Here is a 22,500-nt window from a genome sequence, read left to right as displayed (position 1 = left end):
CATGTCTCTTTCTCACAGAAAAATGATAATAAAATACTATACAGGTTCTACTATGCTCAATAGGATCCAAAGCACATTTATTTTGCAAATGGATGCCATTTTTGCTTTCATAGAATAACTGCAAAAGCATTTCCTTCACTTTCCCACTTAGAGAATGAAACCAGAGAGCCAGTCGCTAATTTCTGGTATCACTAATGGTTTCCACTGAATATTTGTTTAGGCCAAGTGCTACAGACATCAGTTATCTCACTTAACTCTGGGGGATGTGAGAAGAATCATTGTACCTACTACCTTCCAGATCCTGTGCTGAGCAGCATGACACGACAGACCCTTGCCTCTGTCCTGGAAAAGTCTAGGTTAAGTGTAACCATGCAGGAACATAGAAAAGGGTTTTTTTTTTAAAGTTCATAGAAAATTTACATTACCTTTTCATTCCATTTTTCCATGAATTGTTTGAAGCACTCTCAGCTATTTCGAGCAGGGAAGGAAATAAGTGGTGGTCAGAGAATGGGCAGACAGGTGATGCTTGAAAACTTGGGCATTTATAGTGACGGGAAGGTCTGCAGTGTCCATGGGGCCAGAAACATAAACAGGAAAGCATACACACGTACATATGGATATACATCTATATGTATACATCTGTCTGAACTGTACAAAACCGACATGTGTGCTTGTGTTCACTATATCCACATGCAGTGATCCTGTCCCCATCAACACAAAGAAATATATAAACACAAGTGCTTGCTTATCTAAAATGTTATTTCCCACTCTGTCCTTTCTCACCCTGGTAACCTCCAATGCACAGGGCCTCTCTCTTTACTTATTCTCATCTTCTTCTCAAAGAAGAAGGATACAATATTCGTCCCTGTCTGCTTGAATTGTTCTCAGCACTATGCTCTCCGGGTCCATCCATGTTATAACGTGTTTCATCGACTCATCATTCTTCTTCATGGTTGTAAAATAATCCAATGTATGCATGTACCACAATTTGCTTATCCATGCAGCCACTGACGGCCATCTCAGCTATTTCCATTTATTTGCTATTGTGAATAAGGCAGCTATGAACATAGGACCATTATTTTCAAATCTCCAAGCTCACCCAGACCTATTAGCGGAATTGCTGGATCATAGGTTAGTTCTGCTTCCAGTGCTTTGAATGGTACACCATTTTCCATAGTGGCTATATCACTTTACAGACCCACCAGATATAGACAGGGATTCCAATCCCTCATCCCCTGGCCAATATATCTTGTTATCCATGGATTTGTTTTGTGTTTTGTCACTGCCACGTCAGACAGGGTAAGACGGCATCTCGTTGTGGGTTGCATGGTGCTCTCTCGCACAGTCATGATGGTGAACAGCTTTTCAAATGTGTGTCAAACGCTCGCGTATCTCCTTTTATGAAGGTCCTGTTTCCTGTACTGTCTTTATTCACTTGGTGACTGGGTTTTCTGTCTGTTTGTTGTTAATTTGTTACAGTTCTGATTAGGTTTTTTAGATTAGCATCTTTTCTCATAAATCATTTCAGAAGATTTTCCTTCTCCATAGGTTGCCTATTTAATCTTTTAGAAAGTCTTTTGATGATTATGTGCTTAGTTTTTATGAGTTTCCACTTACTTGTGTTGTTTATTCCTATTCATGCTTTTGTTATGCTTGTTAAACAATTTTCTCAATATGCATTCTTAACAGAATTTTATGGTTTTAAGTTTAATTTAGGTCTTTGATCAATTTCTAGTTTTTTGTCTGTGATGTGGCATATGCACCCTGAATCATTTTTCTACAAATATATAATTTTTTTCAGCTCCATTTATTAAAAGGAGTGTTTCTGATTCATTGAACAAACTTTGAATCCTTGTTGAAAATCATTTGCCATTAGATGGTTGGGTTTAATTCTGAGTTCCCAACTCTGGTCTATGTGTTTATTCCTCTGGTCTAAATGTTTATCACTGAATGAATATCCTGTTGTTTTGATTACAGTGCCTATGTAGTATATTTTGATGCAGGGGAGAGTAGAGCCTATACTTGCTTTTCCTTCGATTTTGCTTTGGCTATTTGGGGTACAATTTCTTTGCCTATTAAGTTGGTCAGTAGTTTTTCCATTTCACCTAAGAATGTGGTTGGGGTTTGTAGCATAGGGTGTTTAATGTGTGATTTTTCCTTTCCTTAAGCATAGTTAGCACTATAGGTCTTTAAAAGGATCAATTGCCTGTGTTAGTCTGGCTCAGAGGAAGAATGCTCTCTTCACATTTTGTGTTTGCTTGCTCCTTCTAATTCTGGTGGTCGTGTGTGTTTTACTCTTCTGTTGCTGCACTTGGGTCATAGTGTTACCTTTTCTGTTTATTTTACGTGAAGTTTGTATTCTGCTCTTTGTGGGCATATTTGCTGACTGGCCACACTGCTGGCAGAGCAGGATGCTACCCACAAGGCTGGGACCCTAAACTACCAGCCACTCTGTCGGAGAAAAATGTGGCAGCCACCTCCCCAGAGAATCACAGCCCTGGGAACCAGAGGAGGCAGCTCCACTTATCCACAGATCTGCTAAAAGTTAAAGCACAACCCTTTAAAACAGGGTTTTGCAGAAAAAAAATAGTTTAGAAAGGTGGATGTCAAAAATAAAATATTGAGCGAAAAACTAAATAGAGCTAGTGTGCTTGCTACTTTATTGCCTTTTGTGTAATAGTCTCTACTCCATAACACTAATAGGAAAATCTTTAGATATCAGGATATTAAATATTAGAAATCTTTAGCACTGCTCAGAAGCAGACGATATCACAAAAGAATATTCTGTGCCATGAAGCAGATCCTCTTCCTGCCACTTCCTAAGTTAGTGTTACTGTTCAAATATCTGAAGGCGTTACCAATGAAAAACAGTATTTCCATCGTCCTTAGGAATAAATGAAGGGGGAAAGCCTCGACTACAGGGAAGTAGGAAAAAGTAAAAAATATATATCAAATTCCCTAATTAAGTATTACACATGAAATTGCATTCAACAGAAGGAAACTTTCTGGAAACCTGTTGAAGGGACAGCAATTTAAAGAATACAGAGAAGTCAATTACATCGGAGAGACCAACATTGTACATGGACACACATGTACGGGAGAAACAGAGAAGCGGGCGTCGAGAGAGCATAAACCTAATGATAGGATTGCAATCTTCATTATTGCTGCCTGTCGCACCATATTTCAACTGAGGGAAAGGATCGGCCACATTTTTAACATCCAGAAAGCTCTTGAGAACTTGGAACAGGTGTGTGAAGGTTAGAAGTCAAAATATAAGTGGCCATACTCTGGTCTGTGTTATATTTTTGCATGCCTTTGATAAACCCTGTATTTTATAAAGCCAACCTTAAAATCTTAAAAGAATTTCTCCTTACATAATATTGTAAATCTATTACTTCTTGATTAACGAACCCTATGCTTACATTTATAGTATATTTTGTGCACTTGCATTAAACTTTCCCTTGGCTAAGAACTTATTACAGTTTTTTCTTTTGTTTTGTCTTGTTGTTTTTTTTTAAATGAAATTGCCTCTGAAATCACTCAGCATTTAGTATTTCTGAATTCCAATGCCGGTGAAACCACTGGCTACTTTCCTAATGAAATTACTTAAATTTTTCCTTCAGTAAAATGGATTTACTACCTATCTAATGTTAAGGAACTATTAGAATGTATAAAAATTACTGACAATTTAGATTTTACACTAAAGAAATCCTCAGAATGAGTGAATTTTTATATCTATTTTAAGCATCAATATTTTCTTAAACCACTGTCTTTAAATGATTAAAAGTGGTAGTTATCAAATTACAGGAGAAATTCAATCATAAAAATGACACATGTATAATTAATTTCTCTACAAATATCTCTAAATAAAAGCACTTGTTTTAATGCAGATATGCATAGTAAGAAAGTTACGAGGCTAAAAGGAGGCACATGATAAATGTGGCCATGAAAGAAAACAATTTTTAATTTAGTAGACTCTATCAATCTAGAGAGCCCATGAATATTTACTATTAATTCAGCATAAATTAGTATGCTGAAACACAGATATAAAAGAGAGGAAGAAGAGAAATAAATAGCAACATATAGCAAAAGGCTTATTTTACTGATATCAAGATCTATTCCAATTTCGATTATTTCTAAATTTGAAATCATATGATGAGTTAAGAGATAGTTTGACAGAACTAAGTCTAACACTGTATTTTCTTTAAAAAATATATGAAAATAATTTGGGAAATTATTGGGTACAGTCAAGGTCTTTGCTCTGACAGAAAAGTCATTTAGAAAATTTCAAAGTGATAAGAAAGATCACTAGTGATACAGGAAGATTTTATGTATGTTCATGGTCAGAATGTTGAACTATGTTTCATATAAATGTTCCTTTTAAAGGTCAGATATTTCTACCTTTTGTCTTGCTATTAATTCTTAAAGATCATAATCTTCAGAGATGTTTTAACTCTCTCCTTCACCCATTACACTCTTCTGAGAATTCAGTTCCACTTAGTATACATTTGTAGATCACCTAATCTGTATAAAACAAATGTAACCTACAGCTAACGCCAAGGAATTTCCAGGTAACTGAAGCTGACCAATGCAGAAACAATTTTCACAAAGCAAGGCAGATGCTGTCAGGCTGTTGGGGTAGGAGTATGCGGAAACAGAAACAAAAGCCCTAGATCAACCAAATCTAGTACATAAGGAAGCATTTTCCTGTAGACCAAATAACAATAAAAGGAGAAACAGAATTCATGAATAATAAAACTATAAAACCTTTTTTGAGAATTACGTGTCAGCTCAACTTGAAACGTCAACTTGCAATTGTACAGGAGGGTGCACGGGGAGAGCACTCCCTAAAAAAGTAAATCTCAGTGGTGTTTACGGGACCCACCATGCCAGAGTCATGCGCCTGGTGATGTTCTCTTCCTTGCACCACAGAATTTTTATATTGGGCTCTCCACTATACTATCCTAGGGTTCTGAAAGAGATTTAAGTCCCAATACGCTGAATTATATTGCATACAACCAATTAACTTCTTTCCTACGCATCTCAAATGCATCTAACTATATATTATCCCCAATCATTCATCTATCAGTTTGTTGTTCTGTCCGGACTTGCATATTGCTTGAGCTATTTGAAGATAATCCCATCTGCATGTCAGTCTCGGCAGGACCATCCATGTAGAACACATTTCAGAGGAGTTGCCAAACTAAGACATACTTGGAAGAACAAACTGACTGATGGTCTACTTCTGAAGTAGTCTGACTCGTGGGAACCTTCTGAAGAGCCAGAGGATATTATCTATGAGATCCATCTGTCAGACTGGGTGACACTTCAAATATGACCAGTAAGCGCCCACTTCACAAGGTCGAGTTGAACATTGTGGATTAGAATTTTCAGGACCATCGTCTGTGGGTGAGGAAAAACTCAGCATGGAAACAGTCACCTGCATCCCTCGGAACAGAAATGCTACTGTACAAAGTGTGAATTTAGAAAAGTTGGAATTTGTGAAGAATGAAATACATAAAACTTGATATCCTAGTAAGTATTCGTGAGTTAAAATGAACTAGTCTGGGCTATTGGAATTGCATGGTCAACTGTACTGGGAAACTGAAGAGGAAGGGTGTGACATTCATCATAAAAAGAACATTTCAAGCTATATTCTGAAGTACAATGATGTCAGTGCTAAACTATCAATATATCTACTAGGAAGAGTAATTAATATGATTAATACTTGAATATATTGGTCCAAACTAAAGCCAATGATGAAGACATGGAAGATAGAAAAGACATCAGTGATTGCATAATAGGATTTTACCAGACAAGTAACTTATTAATTGCTAACACATTTACTGTACAACATAATGATAACTATACACACTGTCTCTGTGTAGAGATGATGGGAAGCCCAGTACCATCAGTCAGAAACAAGGTCAAGTTCAAAGTGCACAATAGATCATCCATTGGTAATATGCAGGTTCAAGATTGAAGCTGATAGAAATTAAAACAAGTCCACAAGAGCCAAATAAAACCTGGTTATATCTCATCTGAATTTGGAGACCATCTCAAGATCAGATTTGACACATGGAACAATAGTGACCTAAAAATCAGACTCTTTGTGGGAAGCGATCAAGGATATTATATATGAAGAAAAAATTCATTAACAGAAGAGAAAGACAGGAAAAAACAAAGGAAGTCAGAAGAGGATCAGAAAATCACTTTTGATTGTAAAATACTTTACTGGTGGGAAAAATTATGAAATAAAAAGAGAAAAATACACTTAGCATTTTTCAGGCTATAAGAACTGAAGAACAAATCATGCCTTGAGTTGAAATAATGAAGGATGTTACAGGCAAGAGATTGAATCCCCTGAGAAAACATCAGAGAAGATGAAAGAAATATATAGAATCACTGTAGAAAAAGAAGCAACGTTCAATCTTTTCAAGAGATAACCTATGATTAGGAAGGGATGGTATTGAAAGAAGACTTCCAATATATACTAAAGACAGTGGAGAAAAATTAGGTTTCAACAATCCCATCCACCCATTGAGATGTATCTAACAAGCAGAGGCAACTCTGGGAATGCTCACACATCTATGGTGATAAATTTGAAAATCAGCGACATGGGCCAATTAACTGAAAGAGACCAGATGTGTGCCTATTCCAAAGAAAGATGACCCAAGAGATTATGGAACAGTATCTTAATATCACACACAATTAACGTTTTGCTAATGGAATTTTAAGAAACATTTGCAGTAGTACCTTATAGGGAACTGCCTGAAATAAAAGCTTCGGAAGAAGACAAAGGATGAGAAATATTGCTTATATGAGATTGATCTCGGTAGAAAGCAGAGAATATCAGAAAGATATGTTTGTGTTTTGTGGACTGTGCAAAATAATTTGATTGTGTGGATCATAACAAATTATGGATAACATAGAGAAGAATGGGAGTTCCCGAACTCTTCGTTCTGCTCAAAGGGAACCTGTACATAGACCAAGATGCAGTTGTTAGAATATAAAACAAGGGAGACTGTATGAATTTAAATCAGAAAAGATATGGGTCAAGGTCATATTCTTTGGTCATAGTTATTCAACTGTGTGCTGTGTAAATGATATCAGGAACTAGAATTTATGAAGCACGTGATATCACAATTGGTAGAAGGCTCTTTAACAGCTGTCATATCCAGATGTTCCAGCCTTGCTGGCTAACATAGAAACATGAAACACTGATGAAGATCAAAGACCACAGCCTTCAGTGTGGATCACACAGCAACATCAATAAAACACAAATCCTTTCAACTATACCACTGAACAACTTGATAAACAGATAAAAGATGAAAGTTTTTGTGGGTTCCATTTTACAATCAACACCCAGGAAAGTAGCTCCATAGCTAGGACGGCACTTCGAGGAAACAGAAGCAAACTTACTGACTGAGTTTGGGTCACTTTTGGGTTATTTTCAATCATTTACTGAATGGGAAAGCTGGACAATGAATAAGAGACACCAAAGGAGAATTGACGTCTTTGAATACGCCATGGACTGCCAGATGGATAAACAAACCTGTCTTGGAAGAAGTGTAACCAGAAAGTTCCTTGTAAGTGAGCCTGGGGAGGATGCTCTCCTTGTAGTCTGGACATTCTATCAGAAGGAGGGCAGTCCCGGAAAAAGGCACCGCTCTTTGTAAAGCAGAGGGTCAGAGAAAATACAAAGAATACTTTCAAGGAGATAGGCTGACACCGTGGCTGTAACACGAGGCTCAAGAAGCAATGACGGTGAAGATGGTTCTGGGGCCAGCAGGGTTTGCTTCTGCTACACACTGGGCCACGCTGCGTCAGGACGACGTGATGGTGCTCTGAAACAACAACTACAACTTGGATTCTTCTGAGGAGAGTTGAGGAACGTGTCAGTGAGATATTTTCGAGAAAGGCTTTATTCTCCTGCAGAATCCTCGTAAAGAAAAACTGTTAGATTTATAACATCATATCCCAATATTCTTACCTAAAACATGCATCTTTTATATAGATTCGTATTTTCTCACTGAAGTAATTTTTGAAATACTGCTGTGCAGGAATACGTCCAAATGTATAGAATCCATAAGACATACAACATCTATTGTGTTTCATTGAAGAAAATCTTGTGGAAAAAACTGAATTCAATATTGTGGCTTGGGATGCTGTGCATGGCTTATAAAAAAACTTGTAAACAACTCAAAGCCAAACGCACTGCCATCAAGTTGATTATGACTCCATTAGATCCTGCAGGACAGGATAGGGCAGAATAGAACTGTAACGCGGGTGAAGGGAGACAGTGGTCGGTGTCAGATGTGAAAAGAAATAATAATTTATATTTTATCAAGGGTTCACAAGGGAGGGAGGGTAGCAGGGAGTGGGAAAAAGAGGAGCTGATATCAAGGGCTCAAGTAGAACGACAATGCTTTGGAAATGATAATGGCAACACATGCACAAATGTGAATGATACAATTGTTGTATGGATTTCTATAAGAGCCCCCGATAAAATGATTAAAAACAAAACAACAAGAAAACCTGTAAAATAGTGTGGAAGCAGGAAGCCTTGCCTTTCTGCAGCAGCGCGGCTGAGGGCTTCTATATGTAATGGTAACAGTTGATACCACATTTCAAGGTTTTTGGCTTTTTCCCTGCAAGGCTACCACTTCTCAAGTATGCCTCGATTTTACCAGAGAAGACACCTGAAAAGGACTACTTATTATTTTCTTATTGGCTCGCCCTAAGGGAACCAGTGGGGATATTACCATATTCCATAGAAAAATATTTTGGTAAAGTATTTTTATTTTTTGTGTGTGAAACATCTTGGTAGTAAAAAAAATGGTTAGCACTTAAAAAGTTATTATCTTCCCAATTATTTCTCTGTGTGATTAATTATTTAAATATCCAATTTGGGCTATGTGGGTCTTGATGCTATTATGGTATGTATTTATTTATTTTATTTTCTGACAGTTGAGTAATTGTGTCTTTGGAGTAAGTATATTTTCCAAAGGAATAATTATTAGTCATATCACTCATCATTTGATAATCATGTCTAAATAGATGGGCATGGTACTCATTCTACATTTATAAAATTTGAAAAATTTAAGCTGCTGGATGGCTTATCCAAAGAAAATTGACTGGGCAACATGTGAAGGTGACCTTGATTCTAACATGGGTTAAAAAAAGAACATCACAAAAGTATATATTTATTTCTGAAGGACCTTCACTGTTACAATATTTAAAGTTTTTTAAATACTTTAGGTATTTGGATTTAAAATACATTTTTATTATAGAAGAGCGCCTGATGTCCTGCAAATAAAAATAAGCTACTAATTCAATAATTCTGTAATAACAAACCAAAGTTGAAAGAGGTGAAAGAGCTTCTATTTGCACCATTTAAAACTTAAATTTAACAATACGTCTTTCCACATAGCTGCATACATTTATACTAGGCCTAAAAGAAAAAGTTCTTTTTTTTCCCATGAGTTAGAGCATTATATATTCAGGAGTGTGTTGCTTAATGTCCGTAATATGTTCTATGAAATAGAATGTAATTCTTTGGGGACACTTTGTGAATAACACATTTACAGGCAGTTCCCACACAATTTGTAGTTAAATTCCTACAAAGTTTAGTATATTAAAACTTTATGGGAGCCCACTGGACAAAGCCTGGATATAGGAGGCTCGCCATGCAAGGAATCTTGCTGGGTGGGAGAGGGACGCACAGACAATTGGATCAGGACTTCATGTACACGGCCACACAGGGCAAGGTGCTCATAAGTGGCACAGAGAGGGAGCCAGGTTGACCAGGTGTTTGGGTGCTGGGAGCAAGTGTGGCAATGGTGGTCCTGACTGCTGCTGCCCTGTGTGCAGCAACGTCCTCATCATGTGCAGCCACGTCCTCATCATGTGCAGCCACTGTAAAGGAGAGCTGTTCTCTATCACGAAACACCTTATGCAACCATGCATGTATACTGATTGGAGACTGCTTGGGCAGACATGAAGTATCTGTATAACTATATACTTCTATATAACTTTTCCTGTGGAAATGGGTTAACCTGAGACTTAAGAGATTGATGTAAGAAGATTTCATAGTCTTGGAAAAGTATTGTTCTCTCTTAAAGAATACATTTGAAATATCTAGGAGTACACTGCCAAGGAGGATTCTCTTCTATTTCATTATCAGTCCTGCCCATGCGTCTTAATCTAAAAATGAATGACAATCATTTTCCCCAAAGGATTGCTGGTCTAGCCCACTAAGTAGCAAAAAAGAAAAGACCTGAGAGCACTGAGCAAGACAAGCAGCAGGCCTTCAGGGTCTCAGCGATAACAAGTAGGCCAGCAGTTATCTTCTTTTATTAAGGTATCAGAAAGTAAATGTTTACCTACCTGTTGCATCAAAGAAAAGCAGATATTCCTGCATGCCTCATTTCTGTGACACTTAAATTGTTTAAGTAACACTGTCAGATTTTAAAATGTGTGAGTGCTATCTTATTAAAGGAAATATAAATATAAATGTTTAGTCACATCTAGTACCTACTGTGAATAGGAAAAATGAGACCATAGAATCATACATTACCTTTTTCAATATGCAACCTTTTTGACTCATGTCCCATCTCATGACCAGCCAGGTCTCCCTCTTTAGGGCCAGGAAGTACACTAGGTGATAAGCCCATCAGCATCTGGTTCATGGACAGCCCATTCTGATGAACAGCTATGAAGCCCGAAAAAAGAGAATAAGTACAAAAGCACCATAACACACAGTGCTCAAAGAAATTCACTAAACTCAAAAGCAAATAAAATATGATGGTCTAACTTTACAGCCATCTCAAAAATATATTCTGCAAATAAATAGCCATGGTTCTTTTTGAGGATAAGCAGGAAAAAAATTGAATTTATCTTATATTGCTCATAAAATATGTATTTTTTTGTTTTTAAATCATTTTATTGATTACAACTCTGATCACAGTCAATACATACAACCATTGTGTCAAGCACATTTGGACCTTTGTTGCCATCATCATTCTCAAAACATTTGCTTTCTACTTGAGCCGTTGATATCGGCTCCTCATTTTTCCCCCTCTCTCCCCACCCTCCCTCCCTCATGAACCCTTGATCATTTATAAATCTTTTTGTTTTTCATGTCTTACACTGTCCGATGTCTCCCTTCACCCACTTTTCTGTTGTGTTTTTACTTTGGTTTTTTTGTTGTTTCTATTTAACATCTGAAATACTTCTGGATTTCCATACTCCAACAATCATGATCAGTGAAGAATTCAGACTTAAATTTAGGAGCCAAACACTTCTTTTAGTCTATAGCTTTCCTTATTTCTGCAAGAATATAATTTGAATATTATAGTGCTCTTTAACACTATGGCATTAAAATGTAATAAATAATATGCGCATGGCCATTGAAGGCAAATAGAGTTTTCAAAGTTATAGGACATGATGCAAATTAAAGCAATAAACTCACTGTTTCAATCAAGTTTTATTCAAGTGAATAAAATACAAAAAGTTTCTTACATATTAAAGCATAGCTTTAAGAGTAGGATTTAAACTCAACTTTGAATCTAAAAACACCAAAAACAGTATCTCTTAAATGGCTGAAGAAAATGTTTAAACGCTTGCATGAACTCTGAACTATCTGTCAGCTTTGAAATGATACCGTAGATGATCGAACACGTTATTTCTCAACACAAGGGATACATTTACTCAGAAACCGAATGGATGCCTCTGAATATCATGATTTTGGTGAAAAAAATATTTTAAAGAAAAATAATCGCATTAACCACTACTGTCTCTGGTAAATACCCAAACTAAACTCACTGCCCCAGAGTCCATCCTGACTCACAGCAACCCCCTGTGGGCTTCTGAGACTGTGACTGTTGATGGAGTCGAGAACCCAGCCTTTCTCCTTCTCCGGAAAATAGCGACCTCAATTTATCATCACATACTAGGAATCCCTGTCTGGCGTGAACTACCATAGTAATCGTTGTTTCATGGAAGAATCATTGATGGAAGATTCTAGTGTTAGTGAGTGAATGCTTGAGGAAAAACAGAATAGTCTTAAGAAATGTCTCCACAAGACAGTAACAACAAGGGTTCATCATTAAACTGACTTCACAAGAGGTAAAGCTGGTATAGACCATGTTTAGAAAGTGGTAAAATCTCCAGCAGTACTACTGAAAAACTATCATAAACCTCCTGAAATGAGGCACTGACGACACACTATCCTAGCTATGGGACTTTTGCTCCACATGAATAATCTAAGTGGAATCAAAAGGAAACAGCATGGAATTGAAACTGAGAGCGATTCTATAAAATCAATGGCCTGTACTCTCCACAAAACTTGGGATCCTTACAGACCAAAATGTCTGATGAACTGTGCATGATTAAAGCAGCTTAAGGGGAGGTGACAAGTTCTGGCGATGTTGGTTATCCTGGATTGGCTGCGGGACCAGAGGGGAAAACTCCGTTGCAGCAAAAATCAATAATGGAGCATGGGAGACATTTGAACATGGTCTTTACATACAGATAAAATATTCTACTGATGCGAATTTCCTGATTTTGATTGTGGTGGAGTCAGAAAAGCATTTGCTTGTATGTAAAAAAAAATAAAGAAGTATTGCGGGAAGAAGGCGCAATGTCTTTTCTGGGGTCACTAAGTGAAGGTATTATAATTCCCGAGTTGGATCAATTAAGGTGCGTGGCTGCTACCTGAAAGGTTAGAGGTTTGGGTCTGCTCAGAAACACCTGGAAGAGAGGCATAAAGACCAACTTTCAGAAATCATCTGGTGGAAACTCTATGGGGCAGGCTCTACTTTGATACAGAAGGGATCCCTATGGGTCAGAGGACACTTGAAGGCCAGTGGCTAAGGGGAATTCTGCCCCCTTACAAAGATCTCGCTCTCAGAGAGATTTCTTCGAAGGCGGGTATCCAGACGATGAGTATGCAATCATTTTGTAATATTATTTTAGAAACCTCTCTGGTAGTCCAAAATCAATTTAAAATAATGTGTTTAAAATAAACATACCAATAAATGTGTATGTTTGTCAGTCTAAGGAGCTTCACTGGCCAGAGTGGTTAAATGCATGTCTGACGTGAACCTCGGGGGAAAGGCCACAGTGAGAACGCAGCAGCTGACCCATGGAAGAAAGATGTGGTAGTCTACGTCCAGATAGTCTTAGATGTATAGTTAGGATACGATAGTTCTACTCTTTTCTATACGGTTGCTATGAATCAGAATCAACTCAATGGTAATGGATATATGAATATATAAATGTGTGTTTCATCGGAACTAATATGGTAGTCTAAGCAGGCAACATTTTCTTCTCTGCTTTTATAACAATAAAGATCAATTTTTTTAATTTAAATCCTTGAGAGTATAAACAATTTTCAAATCTTCTTTCACCTGTCCATTTAAACTTCTACCTAAATACTATGAAAAAAACATGGAATTATTGCTCTAGACACATATTGCCTTTTCCAATGACAAAATTTTACATAAAGCATTAGAAATGGAGCCAATATGCACATTAAAATTCGGATCCTAGTGTCAGCATAGCATAAAAGCACTTGGAAAAGATTTTCTTTTCCAGCCTCAGGACTTATTTGTTTGGTAATGGCTTTCAAATGACATCTCTAGTTTAACAAATAAGCAGATTATATAATTCCCCATAATTTTAGGAAAATGTGTTTTATATAGGTATTCTATTAAAACATTTATTTATATCAATATTATGAAAATTCAATATTATGTTAAAGTAGAGTTTCCATAATTGACCATTCTCATTATTTTTGAATTTTCAATTTCATAAGATTCAGTCTAATGTTTAACTTCTTCCCCCCAACAGTTTTAGGTTAGTGTTGCCCAAACATTTGTTTGTAACTCAAATTTACATTTGTTTTTACATTAAGTTCTATGTAAAACTTGATGTAAAAGATGATGTTTACACTGTAAGTATAGTTCCATATAATAATAAGTAAGTCTGGAAAGAGTAAAATAAATGTATTTTCTCATCAGTCAAGATATTGACTTTAAATATGTATTCATTTTATTGGGGAAACAGTCTAAGAGTCTTGTAACAGACACAAAATATAATTGTGTGAATGAGATTTCAACAGTATATCAAATTTTGGCCATGAGTACTAGTATTAAATAGTCTGATAAAGTGACCATGAAATAAAACACCTTCCTAAAAAATAGGAAGATTGGCATCGACCACATAAAGTTCGATTGGGCAACATCTAATCACAGGTGGGGCTGGGAGGGGCTGGCTTAGAAAAGCTCCAGGAGGCAGAGGTGCATCTAGTGTGGCCCGCTGCTACACCTGTAGGTAGCGCTGCGTCTGTGGTGAGACGGCATTCCAGTAGCCCTGAACCCAAAGCACAACTTGTGCTTCCGCGCCATGGCTTCCTTGTTTCCATGCACTGCGCAGCTGTCCCACAGGTTCCTGCCTGCAGGAAGACTCTATGGTCTGTCTGCCCTGCTCTGCCTCCAGAGATTTCCCACTGCGGCAGAGCACCCTGGGACTTCTCAATTTGTCTCAAATTGCAGGCCCAAATTTGCAAACGCTCAAGTTTGCAGGGGCGAATGGAAAGCCAGGGCAGCTTATGAGGGGCGCAGGGTTGGGAGAGGGGTACTACTTTGATATATGTGTATTTGACATATACAAATATATTCATGATATCTAACATGGTATTCCCACAGCTTCCCAAATCACATAAGTTTTATTTCTCAGAAGACATTGTGAACATGAAGCAAAAAATAATTGTATCTGATAAGGATCAAAAATCACTGACTTTTATTTATTCCGAACCTAAAACGTAGCCAGTGTTTTAAATTCTTCATTGGTCCATCCAAATGTCTAAGATCTATAGAGATGAAAGCATGGCTTTGAAGGTCATCTTTCCTCCTTCCTTTTGGGGAATATCTTAGTCATACAACAAGGAATTTTAAAAATCAGTGTTTCAGAAATGATGGTGGTGCGGTAGGAATGATCGGGGATATTCCATAGCAATACATCTAGAGACTAGATCAGGCTGCCTCAAAGTACGGCCAGCGGGCCACACGTGGCCCGCCGAGGACATTTATCTGGCCCGCTGGGTGTTTTTGCCCCATTTTCATTTTTTACTTCAAAATAAGATATGTGCAGTGTGCATAGGAATTTGTTCATAGTTTTTTTTTAAAAACTATAGGCCGGCCCTCCAATGGGTCTGAGGGACAGTGAACTGGCCCCTGTTTAAAAAGTTTGACGACCCCTGTACTAGACAGTTAAGAGTTCTCATTGTTTACTTCAGAAACTCATCTAGAAGGTTACTTACTTTCAGTGACTATTTCATAGCTCAAGTCTTTATGTGTGGCATCAAAGAGAGAGGGCGGTTATATCAGAACCTGTTAATGCAGTATCATACCTCATGATATTGCAAACTGGGGACATAATTTTGAGAGATGGCGATTGCTAGAGAGCTCCAGATCATGATACATCTGAGATCTATTTGGAATGAGGGCATTTTGATTAGAAAAGCCAGCTGCACCTAATAAAGTTTAAAACGGTGACAAGTAAAAGTATGAGACCTACGGATTCTGTCAGAAGAGCTCTCGGTCCGTGCAGGGGAGCTGGACACGCTGCTGCTGCGGTGCGATGATGGGTGGCTGCCAGGCCTCCGGCCCTCCTCCAGAGACGGGGCTGGGGAGGGACTGTCGGGCACACGCTCCTGCGAAACAGGGGTGGGGGGGGGGCAGAGTGGAAAGAAGAGAGGTAAATAAATAGGTTGGACCTTTCTTTAGTGAATGCTGATTTTCTTAATACTATAAAAATGTAAAAGTGAAAAAAAAAGACATGGCATTATTTCTTCAACAATTAGCCATATGAAAAGACATCTTTTATCGTAAAGCCAAATGAAGAAGAGATAGACTGGCTGCTCAGGAGCCCCGAGTTCTGTAGTGAGCATCCGTGTAGTAATAACAAGTACGGACACACCATTTGGAGGAAAAGGAAAACCAAAGAAAATAACAACAACAAAACAATTCCCTCCAAATTGGAATCCACTAGGTAAGAACAATTGCAATCAATAGAATGAAGCAAGTGTCAATTCTAGATAACCATCAATGTAAAGGAATCTTTATATATATATTCTCTTGCTTCCCTGAATGTTTAAGGCTCATTTAGCGTACAAGTCACCAATGTACCCGACCATCATAGAGACACCAGAGGAGTTGTTCACAGTACTTCATTGCAGCACAGCTCTGGACATACTCCAGAGGTCACATTTTAAAGTATCACGGAAACCCATTATTGTTTAACATTAGAATAATTTTCTTTAATTCTAATTAATTGCCAGAGTCCCTACATACCGCAAGCTCCGATTCAAACACACATGTGTAGTAGAGGGAAAATGATGATTTACGTCTCAGTGGTGTCCAGGTAAATGTGCTATTCTATTTTCCGATTCTGTAGTATAGTCAGTTCCCATTCCATACCTCCTCCACTGACTGAACTCCCCATCTTTCTTACTGGACCCATGTGCAGTGACACTGGATAAATGGCTGGACTGAACTCTTAGAAATGGACTTGGAGTTTAATAAATAAAAAATTAATATTTTTTTCCATTTTGTGCAACCAGGAACTGAGATAACTTCTGCTATGGACATTGGCCTTAAAAAACGTATCTCTTCAATAATGATTAAGTATTTAGAAAGGTCAAAGGAAATTCCTTGTTAAGACATAAAGGTTTACATCATACTTGTTAATGGTTCACCATATACATTTAAAAACTGAACCGTAAACCATTCTCAAGGTAACTGTTCATTTCATATGTTTGTTTGTTTGTTTGTTTTTAATGGTCATTGTAATTCACATAATGTTGGCCTATCTAAAGAGAGAAGTTGAATTGACTCTCCCAACTGATTTTCAGTATGAGACTAATGTCAAATCTTGACGATGCATGTGGTGGAGTGACAATCAGGCCAAAGACCTCATACTCCCAGGGAGAAGTGTGTGAAAAGAGGCTTTGTTTCTGGAGTTTCTTCTTGCCCACTTAGGTTCATGACCTCACTCCACATAAGATTTCTCTGGAAAGTTCTCAAACCAGAGGTTCTGGTGCACTAAGTCAGAAGGAGTACTGTACCAGCGCTTACGTGCTGAGCACCGGGGCTTGCAAAAGGGTATGGCTGGCAGTGGCAGACAGCCCCAGACCCATTTGCAGAGTTCTGACATTGAGTGCTTTCTGATTTCTAACTAAAAGTCGCTCTGAGTCAGCTCCCTGGCAGTGAGTTTAGGTGTGGTTTGGTACAGTCTTGCCCCAGATAATGCCTGGGAGTGGATTGTCTCCACCTCTCTCAGGCCCGCCCAGGGTGGAGGAGCCTCTCTCTTAGAGACTTGCCTAGGTGTGTCCTTGTAGGTCACCATCCTGGGGGTGGGTCAGGGGTCCCCAGAGTCATGAGTCATGCATATCAATCTTTCACTGACTACCTTTGTAGGAGGGCCTGGACCACCCTTGAAAGCTCTTCTATCTAACAATGTTTGTGTCCCAAGTAAGGTCCCATTCCAGATACTGTAGTTCTGCCTGAAACTGATGCCCTGAATCATATGTTTGTGAATTTCCTTGCTCCTTTTTGAAGTTTGGTAACTAAGTGAACCCTTGGATGCCATTTTAACCTGGATCTAAAGGCTTCCCGCGCCTGGTTGATGTGTCGGTGTATTTGTGTTATCTTTGTCTCTTATAAGGCTTAAGAAATGTTCCCCTTAGAAGATATTTGAGATGGGGGTCTCCTTTGTACCGTATATATTCATGTATAAGCCAAGTTTTCCAGCACACTTTTTAAGCAGTTTTTGTGGTAAAATTGGGTGCCTCAGCTGATATTCGGGTCAGCTTATACTCAGGTATATACGGTAATCGAAAACAGAACCCAGGCATCTGCAACCTTGGATGGCTCCCATAGGTGATTCTAATGTGCTTCCAAGATTGAGCATCACTTCCCCATCCTGTCTCACCCCCATTTAATGTTGCAATTCTGTGCACTGTCAGTAAACATCATCAACAGATATGTTGGAGCTCCAGTTTTAAAGAGCATGACAAATAAGATTAAAACACCACCCCTCCAAAAGAAAGCAAATATAGCTTCCAAACACCAAATCTTCAACTAAACTATCAAAAGTTTCAGTGCATAGTAGAGTCTTATTAAGGTGACCAGATTTTAACATTGGTAAAGCGGGACACCATTGATAAAACTCATATCCTGGCAAAATAGCCACATGGCAGCCAAAAACTGTATACCCTAGCTTGTCGTGCATTCTTTCCAAAAATCGGGACTTTTTTAAAATGCCGCAAGACACGGGAAAAATTGTTTAAAATTGGGACTGTCCCGCCAAAAGCAGGACGTCTGGTCACCTTAGTACTGTACCCTTGAATTTTAGGAACATGTCAGACTGGTCTAAAACGTGTTGACTGGCCTCTAGGGAATAAGGGCCGCAAAGAGACATATATTGTCAATATTAGTTTTCCAAATGACATAAATCAACCAGACAAAATTTGATTACTCCACAGAGTAACCAAATGACCTGGATTTATAAGACATGGACTTGTCTATAATTCAAGAACAGAGAATACACATCTGGATGCCAAAAGTTATATCCTCTCTTTCCATTATAATTTAAAAGCAGCTAAGGCCATAGGTTTGTTTTTTTTCTTTCTTTAGTCACCCCTACACTGAGTGATGAAATCATTTGCAGACTTGGTTTCAACTAATGGCAACCCCTATGTGTGAGGCAGTTTCACACAAGGCTAACAACACATTTGCCGTCACAAATTAAAAAAAAAAAATCTTGGCCTGCCTAGCAATTACAGATTGAATTCTGTTTTATTGTTGCTATTTATGCACACTTGTGGAGTATGAATTTATACAACTATACAATAGAAACCTTTAAATCTACGTGACTGCATTCAGCTGTGTTGTAGAGGAATGTGTGGCTGGTTGTATTTGTGATCAGAGAAGCACACAAGGGCGCAGTCATAATTTCTTGAAATGTTGATGAGGAGGCACACCGTGTGTTCATACAACATGTCTAACATCAGTAGCTGGATTACAAATAAATATAAAGTATCTATTTGTAAAAGACTCTTGCCATATCTATTTTAGGATATATTTTATGTGCACAGTTTTTAAAATGTATTCAAATATTTTATTATGTTTCTGGTGAAAATTTACACGGATAATAAGATTCCCACTTAGCAATTTCCTACACAGCCTCTTCTATGACATGGGTTTCATTTTTCATAATGTAACAATATTCTTGCTGGTTCTGTTCTTTTTGTTCTGTTTCCATTATCCTCATTTCCCTGGCCCTCTTTGGAGTCTCATCTTTGTTTGAAGAGAAATGCTGACCGTTTGGTCTCATGATTGATTAGTTCAGGAAGCACAGTAGTCACAGGTGGCATTGTTTATTTTATAATCTAATCTATGATTTGGATGAAAGTTGGCTGCAATGCAGTGAATTATTTAATATGACTCTTTTAGCCATGGTCATTGCTACTCCCACCGAATGGCCTTCATTTTCCTGATGGATCTAGGTAAGAAGGTGGAGCAAGAGACTGACTGAATTACACTAGAGTTCAGCTGTCAGGGATTGTTAACAGGCCTCACTGTAGGTGCCATCCACACTGCCACTCACTGCCACCGTGTCAATGCTGACTCAAGAGTGACCTGGAGGACAAGGTAGAACTGCCCCTGTGGGTTTCCGAGACTCTAACTCTTTAAGGGAGTAGAAAACCCTGTAGGTATAAAATCAGTCATTCCAGAATCAGCAAGGTGGAAATTTTACTATCAGCAAGAGAAAAGAGTCAGAATGCGAGTAGCTTCTTTGTTTGTTTGTTTGGGCCCTGAGATCCCTAGGCATTGAACCTCCTTGATCCCGGGGACAACTTTGATACCAGAGGAATGCTCGAGAAGCCGAAGCCAGAGCATAAGACAGAGCAGTGGACTTCCCAGGCCACAGAACTAGTAAAGCCGAGTGCTTTGGACAGGAGCCTGGCTTGGAGAGTGGGATGCTTCTGAACATTTAATTGGGGGAACTGGGTTTGCTGATTCATGGAACTGGAACAGAGTGTCTCGGGGTTGAGGCTAATGTTGGAGTGGCATGCCCTTTGGACCCTAAAAGCATTTTGTAAAATGCCCAAGCAGTTTAAAGGGCAAGATGCTGAGGCCTGGCTGCAGGCACGGCAAAGAATAAACAATCCTAACTCAACAACTGTCTCCCAAGCATTGACCACGTAACTTTTCCAATGAAGCCTATAATTGTGAACATCATCTGCAAGTTCCGTGCTGCCATTGCAATGAATTATTATACCCAGCTGAGAAGTAGAGCATGAGCATGTACGGGAGGGACGGCTGGGTGTCAGAACTGGTGAGGAAGATTGGAGAGTAGAACTTGTCCCACATCTGATTCTCAGCCCCATAGGAATTAGCCTTGGCCAGCTGACCCTGATAAGGGTTATTCCTTTCCTTCCTGTGTGTGAAGTCAGAGAAGGTTACTAGCCACATCCACATCATTTTCCACAGTGACCAGTCAAAGTGGATTCCAAGTAGGATAGTCCAAGTGTTCTCTAGTTTCTTTGTTCATTCAGTAGGCTGGCCTGTTTTTAATAAGGATTGTGTATGTGTTCCACATTTTTCTCCCTTTCTGCCCCTTACCTACTATCATGTTACTGATGAGAATAGTGATTAGGGGTGGACATACACCATCTAGTTGTCTCATGTAGCTCAGGCTGTGTTTCACGTGGGCTGCCCACTCTGTAAACTCATCTTCTCTTTGAGACTTTGTTTGCCATCACCCTTAGTGTCTTTACGGACAGTGGGCAGATCATATATGCTATTACCCTGCTAATCACTCAAAATAACTAGTGTCCACAGGCTACAGAGTGATTTCCCTTCCCTCTTCTAGTGATTGACGTACTTTACTCAGTCTGATGTCCTCCAGATCCATGCATGGTGTAAGACATGTTGTAGAGTCTTCATGATTCTTTATTGTGGCTCAGTGTTCTACTGCATGCATGTGCTGCACTGCTTATCCATTTGTCCCTTGATGAGCTGTTTCTGTCTTTGCGAATCATGCTGAAAGGCACAGAGGTGTACATATGTCTATTCTTGCCCTTGCACTTCTGTGTCTGGGATATATATATATACCTGCACCGTAAGGTACTTCTATGTCTAGCCGTTTGAGGAAGCACTAAACTTTGCTGCTATGGTAGTTGTACCATTGACAATCCTACCAGCAATGTTCCAATCTGCACACAACCACTCCAGTGTTTGTTTTCTGACCACTGATTTTAGCTTATTTACTGACCGTATTGATCATTATAGTAAAGATGATATGTAGCAACATGTAGATTTGATTTGCATCTTTAGTGAACGATCTTCTTTTCTGAAACATCTGCTCATGTCCTTTGCCCAACCTTGAATTAGATTATTTGTCTTTTCATTGTTGAGTTGTTGGGGTTTTCTACATATTTCGTTACTGATATGTTGCTCTCAAACATTTTTAGTAAGCCAAGTTATCTAATTTTATCCTCCATTATTTCCACATTTCTAGTTTTGTTTGATAAACTCTTTATGTCAAAATTTGGGTCCTTTGGTTTTGACCTTACATTATTTTCCAGGATAACTTTATAGATAAAACCTAGTAGTTCTGAGTTATTTTGAGATCGTTTTTGTGCATGGTATGAGAATTGTATCCAGATTCATTTTTTTTCACTTGTGAGCACCCAGTTTTGCCAGTTCTGTTTGTTAGAGAGACTGTTTCTTCTCCATTGATTGGCTTTGGCCCTTTGTAGAAGATTGACTTGCCTTGGTTCTACTTCTGTGTTCTCAGTTTTACCCACTGGTCGAGGTGTCCATCACTGAAGTACTACGAGGCTGTTTAATTAGGGTGAATAGAAACTTTTGATGTCAGGAAGTGAGAGGCCTCCTATTTTGTCCTTCGATGTTTTAGCTATTTGAGATGTCCTTCCTTTCCACATAAAGATGGAATTCAGCATTTTAATTTCACTAAAGAAAGTTATTGGAATTTGAACTGGGAATGCATTATATCTATCGGTCACTTTTGGTAGCAGTGGCATTTTTACAGTATTGAGACTCCCAATCCATTAACATGGACTGTTTAGTTGATTGTGAAAATATTTTAATTTCTTGCGATAGGGCAGTGGTTTTCAACCTGCCTAATACCGTGACCCTTTAATACAGTTCCTCATGTTGTGGGGACCCCCCCAACCATAAAATTATTTCCGTTGCTACCTCATAACTGTCATTTTGTTACTGTTATGAATTGGGCGACCGCTGTGAATGGGTCGTTTGACCCCACAAATATTTTTAAATGTATTTTGTACCTCTGTTTCAAAAATTTTTTATTAATATATAATTTTCTAAAGTAATAATTTTATTTTCTTTCAAGAATTCACTTAGATAAATTTATCAGTGCTATTTGACATCACTTTTTTTTTTT

At 38.4% G+C, this 22,500-nt stretch overlaps 1 protein-coding gene across 1 annotated transcript in view; it reads right to left on the bottom strand.

Moving 5' to 3' along the window:
- Positions 1-22,500, bottom strand: part of DACH1 (dachshund family transcription factor 1) — a 284,781-nt gene that overhangs the window by 131,462 nt on the left and 130,819 nt on the right. Inside the window, exons 6-7 of the mRNA XM_030884711.2 lie at positions 15,583-15,718; positions 10,580-10,714 (exon numbers count right to left, since the gene is read on the bottom strand). Coding sequence (XP_030740571.2) covers positions 10,580-10,714; positions 15,583-15,718 — 271 coding nt within the window. The remainder of the gene's footprint in view (positions 1-10,579; positions 10,715-15,582; positions 15,719-22,500) is intronic.

The sequence above is a fragment of the Echinops telfairi genome, unplaced genomic scaffold (genome assembly GCF_000313985.2).
Source record: "Echinops telfairi isolate 266 unplaced genomic scaffold, ASM31398v2 ScPeMD7_11;HRSCAF=52, whole genome shotgun sequence".
Taxonomy (NCBI): domain Eukaryota; kingdom Metazoa; phylum Chordata; class Mammalia; order Afrosoricida; family Tenrecidae; genus Echinops; species Echinops telfairi.
This window is presented reverse-complemented; position numbering and strand designations above follow the sequence as displayed.